Raw genomic sequence first — 8,818 nt, forward strand, 5'->3', positions numbered from 1 at the left:
CAACGACCAGCTGCGACGGGAGGCACCGATGCCCCCCATGGTGGAGTCCCCTGAATTCTCTCAGAGGCAGAGCTGTGGGTCTGTGGCCGGCTGGCACAGAGAGCCCGCAGGGCAAGGATGCACAGATGCAGCCAGAGAGCAGCAGGCATGTTTTTATCACTCTCGGAGGACTTGGGCACCGTGCCCAAGGCCTAGCTTCGCAGGGCATGTAGTGTGACTCCGTTCCTGTTCGTGGCGCCAACAACCTGTGCTACAGCTTCGGGCTCCTTCCTCCCGTTGCGCTCCCTGCTCTCTGCCCTGTTCCCAATACCCTGCTTCCTGCTGGCGGAACGCTGGCTTTGGTCCAAGCCGGACGAACCGCGCTCAGTGGTTGGCTTGCAGCCCGAGTACGGTGCCCAGAGCTGGCCTGAAGCAGCGGCAGGACCTGTCAATTCATGCTGCGGAGGGTTCGTGGGCTGGCTCCAGCAGCGCGCCGCCTTCTCGCCCACACCCGATACCTGCTCTCGCGGTCCACCACTGCCCCCCGGCCTCTGAGGGGTCTTGCCCTAACAGCAGCCTCCAGCAGCAGGCCCCAAGGGCCCCAAGCCCTGCCTGGACCACACCCATGGAGCAGCTGGGGTGGCCGCCTCATCTTCCCAGTCAGGCTGGGGCCTGCACCCCACTGCCTGTGCGCCCCCAGGGCACAGGCCCTGAGAACTTGCAGTCGTGAGAGCTTTGCCTTCCGGGTATCAGGGGATCTGCTTGGGCCAGCAGTCAGCTCTGAAACTCCTCACTCTCTTCCGGCCCTCGCCTGTCCTCCGGTCCCAGGCCCAGGCCTAGGGGAAGGAAGGAAGCAAGGGGAAATGCCACTTCGCAAAGGGACACACTTCCTGTTGCCATAAGCCCCGCCTGCTTTTTTCTCCTCAGCTCCCGGGTCGCTGCTGCCTGTTTCTAAGAGGCTTTTTCCAACAGTGCTTGCAATAGAAAGTTCCTGCTGGGCCTTCGAATTTTCTAGAAGCACCATGTGTGTGTGACTGCATGTGAACCCATACCTGAGGAGCACCCCAGGGTCCCCCTACAGAAAGACATAGGGCCCACGCCAAGTGACAGGGCGTGGTCTCCCTAACAGACCAGTGTACAGTGGGCAGCTCGAGGGCGCATGCTCCTGCCCGCGGGTGTGGGCATGGATGTGCTGCTAGGCTGGCAGGGCCCCTGGGAAGCAGAGGTGGAGCTGCCTCTGGGTACCTTGGACAGAGCTGGACGACAAGAGCTGCAGGCTGTCCAGCACCCCATCCTCGTACAGTGCCAGCTTCTGCAGCATCTTCTGCCGGGCGGGGTTGATGATAATTTGCGGGGCCTCTGATGACGATGGTGACCATGAGGAGGCGCAGCTGCCCAGGGGCAATCCTGGTATGGAGACGGATCCTCACACTTACAGCCTCACACGCCTGCCCAGCCCCCAGCTTAGCGCCGTTCCCCGGGCCTCAGGACGGAATTCGCCAGCGACCTATGAGTCCGTGGAGCGAGGCAGGAGGCTAGGCCTGGACAGAGCCTGCCTTCAGCCTGGCTCCCAGGAGCTGACTGGGGAGCAGGGTAGGGAGCTGGCTCTTTGCTCCTGCCTCCCACACCAGCCAGCACGAGCCGGGGACTGGCAACAAGTCATCCTCCGTGCCCTCGTCCTTATCTATGGCCTTGAGCTTGTTAAGGTCAAGGAGAACAGAACAGCTGGCCTCACAGCAGGCCCCTGGCCCCGAGTTACCTTCTACAGCCATGGGCTGCAGGCCAAGGCCACGCCTCCAGTTTGGCTGCACAACAGCGCCCCCTTGAGTACAGCTGGCCTCCTGCAGGGACGGTGGACCCAGACAGCCGCTGGGGGCCAGGTGGCAGGAGTGCAGGGCTGCAGACAGGCCAGCGACGCTCTCATCACTCTCAACGGGTTGGTTGGGGCTGTCCTGGAGCCGCTCTGCACTGCTCTGGATCAGGGCTTCCGAGGGTGCCGCCAGGCGTGGCCATGGGGGGCTCGCAACGTGGACACCGCTGCTGGCGGACATATAGGAGTTCTCCTGTGGGGAGGAGGGGCTGCGACTGGCAGCCAGCCCCACCAGGGTAGCCTGCAGTTTCTCCAGCATCTCGTACACCTGCGGGATAGACAGAGTGGCTGGCGGCAGGCGGGGCAGCAGTACAGAGGACTCGGGGTGCTTGCTGACATGGGGACTAGACCAGCCAGCGGCAACAGCATCGCCCCTCTGTCCCTCAACTGTTACCCTTCCTTCTCCCCATAGGAGATGGCGGCAGACCCTGTCAAGAATGGGCCCCCCACCCGGGCAGCTATCTTGTGTACTGCTTTGTGTCCCCAACAGGCTACCTGGGTCATGGGGGGTCTCCTCTTGGCGCGGCGCTGCAGGCAGCAGCAAGCCACTCGGCCCAGGGCCAGGCCAAGCTGGGGCTGGCAGGGCCCAGGCCTGGGGTCCAGGTGTTTCTGGAAGATCCGGGCGGCGATTGGGGCAGCCCAGGCGTCTGCAGCCACGCCCACTGAGACGGTATTCTGGGCGCTCTTCAGGGACACCCCAAGTGCCTCGGCTTCCTCCTCCACCAGCTCTTTCTGCAGGACATCCTGTGAGCACTGCGTGCCTGCTGCTGCCCCCAGGTTGTCAGCAGACGGCAGTACACCAACACATGGGCCCCCCTCGCGAACACAACGGGTGGTGAGTACCCCAGGCTGCTGCTAGGCACACTGGGCTCGTGTCTCCCCAGCAAGGGAAAGGAAGCTGCTCGGGGCCCTACCCACTTGGGCAGATGACCCAGCAACAGCCAAGGCAGGCTTCCACGAGTGGCTGTACTTCTGGAACAGTCTACCTTCTAGGGCTGCACCTGTTGGCGATCAGGCCGGCAGCCCCCTCCCACCCTGCCTCCTGCCCCACCTACAGAGGCTCACCAGATACTTGGTCCTGGCACCGTGAGTTCTCACAGCCCTCTGGCCGGCCAGGGTCTCCAGCACGACCTGGAGAGAGGGGACACGATGGGCAAGGTTGCAGTGGCCCCTGGGATGCTGCTGGCCCAGGCTTGGGCAGGGAGGGGCTTGGGTGCTGATTTGAGTTGCAGCTGCTCCACTTCCCATCCAGCTCCCTGCGTGTGGCCTGGGAAAGCAGTGGAAGATGGCTCAAGTCTTTTGGACCCTGCACCCACGTGGGAGACCTGGAAGAGGCTCCTGGCTTCAGATGGGCTCAGCTGCAGCCGTTGCAGCCATTTGGACAGTGAGCCAGTGGTTGGAAGGTCTCTGTCTCTCCTTATCTCAACAAAGCTCTGCCTTTCAAGTACACTAAATATATGTTAAAACAAAACAAAACAAGCAAACAAACCAGGGGCCAGCATGGTGGCTCAACAGGTTGGTTGGTCCCTTATCAGCAGGAACCGGAATCCCATATGGGTGCTGGTTTGTGTCCCGGCAGCTCCACTTCCCATCCAGCTCCCTGCTTGTGGCCTGGGAAAGCAGTCGAGGACGGCCCAAAGCCTTGGGACCCTGCACCCGCCTGGGAGACCCGGAAGAAGCTCCTGGCTCCTGGCTTCGGTTTGAATTGGCTCTGCTCTGGCTGTTGAAGCCACGTGGGGAGTGAAGTGGCCGAAGGAGATCTCTGTCCCGCTGTCTCTCCTCTCTGTCCATTTGCCTTTCCAGCAAAAACAAATCTTGGAGAATATGACGTGACAGGTGCAAAGGTAGCTGCAGGCTAGGGAAGGGAGGGGCCGAAGCTGACCTCCCGCACACCCCTGCCCACGTGGCAGCTCACCACCCCGAAGCTGAAGGTGTCCGTGTCCACGGACAGCCTCCCCGTTTTGATGTAGTCCTCGGGCAGGTAGGCCAGAGTGCCCTGCACAGTGCGCGTCCTAGCCACGGCACTGCTCTGGCTGGTGCTGGCCCCGGTGAAGCAGCTGAAGCGGGCCAGGCCAAAGTCTCCCAGTTTCGGGGTCAGTCTCTCATCCAGAAGCACGTTGGAGCTTGAGGAGGGAAGAGAGTGACGTCAGCGCAGCTGGGACCCACCCCCCCCACGACCCGGATGCACCGCACAGGCCGCTGGGACCCCCGACGACCCGGATGCACAGGCCGCTGGCTCCCTCGCATGGCCCACACCTGCTCCCTGCTGGGCATGCCCTGGTTGGAGGTCCCAGGGTATGCCCACTTCTGACACCAGCTGACTGGCACAGGCTGGCTGCCCTGAATCCAGGGCCCTCCTTACCTCTTGATGTCCCCATGGATCAGGCTGGGGCTGTGCCGATGTAAAAACTGAATGGCCCGGGCCGTGCCCAGAAGCACGTCTAGTCGCTGAGACCAGGAGAGGCGGGTGCCAGCCTGCGTCTGGGGGCAGCAGAGGGAGGCTGAGGGACGGGCGTTCTGCAGCCGCCACCTCTGCTGCTCCTGTTGCTATATGGCCTGCAGTGGGCCTGCTACTTTCCTCTTGAGGGACAAACTGGTCAGGAAGTGCTTGTCCTAGCTCATTCTTGGGGGGCAGATCCTGGGCGAATACGGGACTATTTGCTGCCTGGCAGTCCAGCCCAGTCCTCAGACTTTACCAAGAGTCCCAGGCCTGGGGCCAGCAGAGTGGCCTAACAGGCTAAGCCCCTGCCTCTGGCACTCATACTCCATATGGGCACCGATTAGTGTCCCAGCAGAACCCCTTCCCATCCAGCTCCCTGCTTGTGGCCTGGGAAAGCAGTGGAGACGGCCCAAAGCCTTGGGATCCTGCACCCGCATGGGAGACCCAGAAGAAACTGCTGGCTCCTGGTTTTGGATCGGCTCAGCTCCGGCCATTGCAGGCACTTGGGGAGTGAACCAGCAGATTGAAGATTTCTCTGTCTCTCCTTCTCCATGTAACTGCATTTCAAATAAAAATAAGTCTTTATTAAACAAACAAAAAATCCCAGGCTTGCTGCCGAAGTGCCCGCAGATGCCCGGTGCTCTGGGGGCTTGGTGAGCCTACCTGGTGGTGGAGACAGTCCTGCAGAGAGCCATTGGCCAGGAAGCCATACACGAGGCAGTAGCAGCCGCTCTCAGCACAGTAGCCAGCAAAGTCCACGATGTTAGGGTGCCGGAACCTGCGTTTCCAAACAAAGGTGACCCCTTGCCTCTGGCTATCAACCCTCACCTGTGCCATGGGGCCGGACGGAGCGTGTTCCTTGTCGGGCCCTCAGCTAGGTTAGGGCTGACAGGTGTCAGGTCCTGAAGGGGTCAGGGTGTTTCTTGTCCAGCTGGCAGGGCCCCAGCTCACCTGGACAGCTGCTGTACCTCTGTGAGGAAGCTCTGCTTCACTGTGGCCCACTCGAGCTCAGCTTCCTGTGTGCACAAGGGGCCGTGGGAGAGCAGGCAGGGAAGGCGGTCAGTCAGTGTGAGGCTTCCTGCGGCCAGCGGCTATGTGCCCTTGCACTGGGCTCAGAGAGCCTGGGTGGGTTGCAGCAGGCATGAGGCGAGGCCTGGCGGCGGGGTGGTACCTACCTCCTTCAGCCTCTTGACTGCATATATGGTGTTCCTCATCACCGCCCGGTACACGCACCCAAAGCCGCCCTCCCCAACTTGGAGCTCCTTGGAAAAATTTTGAGTGCCCTGCGCAAGCTCGCAGAGGGGCCAGCAGAACAGAGACGGGTGGCTTGTGTGCAGCAGGGAGGCTGGGTCCTCTGGCCTGGGCTAAGAGAAGGGAGTCGGCATGAGACTGACCCTTTGGTCCGCAGCCCCGTTCCGGTTGCCTCCCAGTTGACCCAGTTTGGCTGACTGCTGACTTTCTTCCTCTTTGTCTGGAACCTTCTTTGGGGCTCAGGGGCGCCTACCTTGGTGGAGGAAGGGGCTGGAGATGGCCGTGGAGGCTGCAGGGAAACGACGACATTTGGGATGGAGTGACGTTCGGGTCCCAAATGTATTCCAGGAGGACCTGGAGCAGCTTCATAGAGATGCCAGTGAGCGGCAGGCTGAGAGCAGTGGCAGAGGCTGGCGCTAGGAGCCCCTCTTACCTGGGGAGGGGAAAGTGGTCGCGGCGGATTGCACCTTCTCGGGCTTCCAGTCCTTGGTGTCAGAGGATGTGGTGATTCGGCTGGGGAGTGGAAGAGGGGAAGGAGGGCGCCCTGGGATGCCAAGGAAGGAAAGGCAGGTTGAGGCCTCAGGCTGTGGGGTGGGGGTTGGGGCGGCGGGAGTGGGGGCCAGCCCCCCAGATCCCGGGTTTCTGGGGCCACACGCTCACAGGCCGTGATGATGTCCCGCGCGCGGAGCAGCTGCAGGTGCGTGAGGATGTGCACGAGGTCAGCTACGCGGGCGTTGCGGTTGATCCACGGCCACAGCACGCTGGCTGTGCGCTGCGCCGAGCGCTCGCAGAGCCGCAGCTCGGTCTGGTCGCGTACGATCAGCGCCGCTGCGGGGCCGCGGGGGACGAGGGGGAATCAGCCTGGGGCACCCGTGCGCCCGAGGCCCGCATCCCCGGCCCTCCCTCCGCCCTCCACCCTCTCCCGCCACCCACCGAACTGGCACCAGTCGGAGGGCTCCAGGGCGTCCATCACTTTGTAGAAGCGGCACATGACCCAGGAAGGCACCTCATACAAGAAGTGCTGGGCGCCGGGGACCGTGGGCTCCCCCGGGTCCGGTCCCCCGGCCATGGCCGCCGCCGCCGGCCCAGGGCCTCTCAGGGCCACGGCGGGGGCGGGCCTGGGCCGGCCAGCTCCGCGGACTCTGACTCACTTCCCCTTCAAACCGGCCTCGTGCGACGCCCAGCGGGGCGGAAGAGGCGGTGCCCCGGGTCGCCGCCATCTTGCACACCGCCGCGGCACCCCTTGGCCACAAGAGGGCGCCCTGTGCCGCCCGCGACGGTCCGCGGGGAATGGCCCCCTCACCGGGCGAGCCGCTCACGTGAGAAGTCAGCGGCAACCGGGGGATCACAATCCTTTGCCCGGGTGCCATGTGTGACTGAATGATGCAGAAGGGCTCCCAGCACTTGGGGATAAGAGATAGCAAAAGCAGAGGGTGTTCCTGAAAGGCAACTCAGATCCTAGCTGATGCAAAGTACTCACTCGTGAGGCCACTCTAAGTAGTCTGGGCTTCACTTGGAAGCTGCTGGAGAGTGACCAGGACTTCAGGCTGCATGGCAGTGCACTACAGAGACCTTCTCGCCCCGCCTCTGCTTCCCAGTCCCTGCCCCTTTGGTGGTGAGGTTGGATACAGGGAGAGTGGGCTGCAAGTGTTCACCTGCCCAGCTGCGCTTACTCTTTGCAGGAGCTGCCGTTTTCCGTCATTGCTGACTGCCTTCCACGCGAGTGTGTCTCAACAACACGCCTTGAATCTGTTCCTAGAGGTGAACCTTCAGCCCCTGCTGTCCATCCTCCATTTTCTCTTTCAAGATTTGTTTGAAAAGCAGAGTTAGAGACAGAGTGTGAAAGAGAGCCCTTCCATCTGCTGGTTCACTCCCTGACTGGCCAAAACGACTGGAGCTGAGCTGGTCCAAAGCCAGGAACCTGGAGCTTTTCTTTGCATCTTCCACATGGGTACCGGGGCCTAAGCAGGGAGCTGGAGCACAGCTGCAGCAGCCGGGACTCAGACCTCCACAGGCCTTCTGTCGGAGCTCCCCTGACAATGTCACTTCTCCCCAAGCTCCGAGGCCCAGCCCCGCCCCTCTGGCTTTGCCCTCCTGATTTGCCTTCTCTGCCCACTCCTCGGCCCCGTCGCCTGACATGCTGCAGACCCCTCTTACCTGGACACACAGTCGCTCGCTGTTCCTCTCTCCCCAGATGATGGGAGCTCCTCAGGCCCCAACCCCATCACAGCAGTTTGCTGTTCTTGAAGTCCCAGCACTGCTACCAGCTCGTCCTTGCCTGCCCACCTCGAGTGCACCTTCTCCCACAGGGCTGAGCTCAAGCAGCTAGGCACTGCTGCACCTGTGCAACCTGCCTACTAGGCACATGGCTGCATCGCTGTCTCCAGCGAGGTGCCCTCAACGAAGCAGGGCGCCCTTTACCCTCAATCCCTCGGCAGCAACTTACGGCTGCTCTGGGAACCAAGCCTCCTGGCCAACCTGTGCCCCGCAGATGAGGCCAGCTCCACCTTCAGCCCCAGGAGCCTCGCTGGGTTCTACCAACTCGGGTGTTACCACAGGCACACACATTCAGTCTGCGGCAGAGGACATGTGGTCCTTGTAGAACAGAGCTGGTATTCACTGACCGCTCCAGGCCAGGAGTGTGGAGGGTAAAGTCGGCAGGCCACTTGGAGAGTCCACTACGCCACGGCACTGTGCACACAGCCTCCTAAGGACGCCGTCAGGGAAAGCCTGGCTGGGGAGCAAGCCTAAGAGTCAGCAGAGGACCCAGAGCCCCGAGGCGCACCCCTAGAACTAGCTGTGCTGTAGGCACCTTCAGGCCGGGTCTTCCTTGGCACGCCCTGGAGGATGAGGCGGCTGGTGGGGCCAGGGAGGAGGGGCAGAGCAGCTGGACACCACACTGTCGGGGGCTGCAGGGGACTTGGGTCTTACAATGAAAGCCCAGACCTTGAGTCACTTTCACAGAGAGATTTATCGAGAATGCTAACAGCACAGGATACAGAACTTCCCAACAAAAGGTGCAAACGCGTCACTTAGAAAGGCATGCTGAGTATTCTTTGCTTTCACATGTATTAAAAAACTTACAAAAATAAAAGAAAACTGCGTGCTGCCCATCTTTTCAAATAGTAAAAGAACCTTATGAAAAAACCACTTGATTTTACAACAAAAGACACAAACGGACATTTTTATGTAAATTTATAAGGCAAACTCTTTATATAATAAATAGGTTACAGGGATTCAGTGTGGGGGGTGTTTTTGAAACGTATACAGGTACATTC

At 61.2% G+C, this 8,818-nt stretch overlaps 1 protein-coding gene across 1 annotated transcript; it reads right to left on the minus strand.

The window, feature by feature from the left end:
• Nucleotides 1–583: 583 nt before the first annotated feature.
• Nucleotides 584–6,773, minus strand: IRAK1 (interleukin 1 receptor associated kinase 1). Its single transcript, XM_004598856.2, has 14 exons — nt 6,474–6,773; nt 6,201–6,368; nt 5,974–6,084; nt 5,794–5,903; nt 5,465–5,653; nt 5,241–5,305; nt 4,953–5,067; nt 4,212–4,330; nt 3,765–3,972; nt 2,915–2,980; nt 2,345–2,581; nt 1,739–2,117; nt 1,225–1,386; nt 584–815 (listed from the first exon to the last, which is right to left on the minus strand). Exons 1-14 carry the CDS (start codon nt 6,607–6,609, stop codon nt 754–756), a joined length of 2,127 nt encoding a protein of 708 aa, XP_004598913.2. The 5' UTR covers nt 6,610–6,773; the 3' UTR covers nt 584–753.
• Nucleotides 6,774–8,818: the final 2,045 nt, after the last annotated feature.

Source organism: Ochotona princeps, chromosome X, assembly GCF_030435755.1.
Source record: "Ochotona princeps isolate mOchPri1 chromosome X, mOchPri1.hap1, whole genome shotgun sequence".
Classification (NCBI taxonomy): domain Eukaryota; kingdom Metazoa; phylum Chordata; class Mammalia; order Lagomorpha; family Ochotonidae; genus Ochotona; species Ochotona princeps.

What these genes read in the sequence shown, in the direction of transcription:
- IRAK1 (XM_004598856.2), bottom strand. Translation starts at nt 6,609, where the DNA reads ATGGCCGGGGGACCGGACCCGGGGGAGCCCACGGTCCCCGGCGCCCAG. An exon ending in GACCACTTTCCCCTCCCCAG is followed by an intron (nt 5,904 to 5,973) that starts GTAAGAGGGGCT and finishes ATCTCTATGAAG; the next exon opens with CTGCTCCAGGTCCTCCTGGA. An exon ending in GAGGTACAGCAGCTGTCCAG is followed by an intron (nt 5,068 to 5,240) that starts GTGAGCTGGGGC and finishes TTGGAAACGCAG; the next exon opens with GTTCCGGCACCCTAACATCG.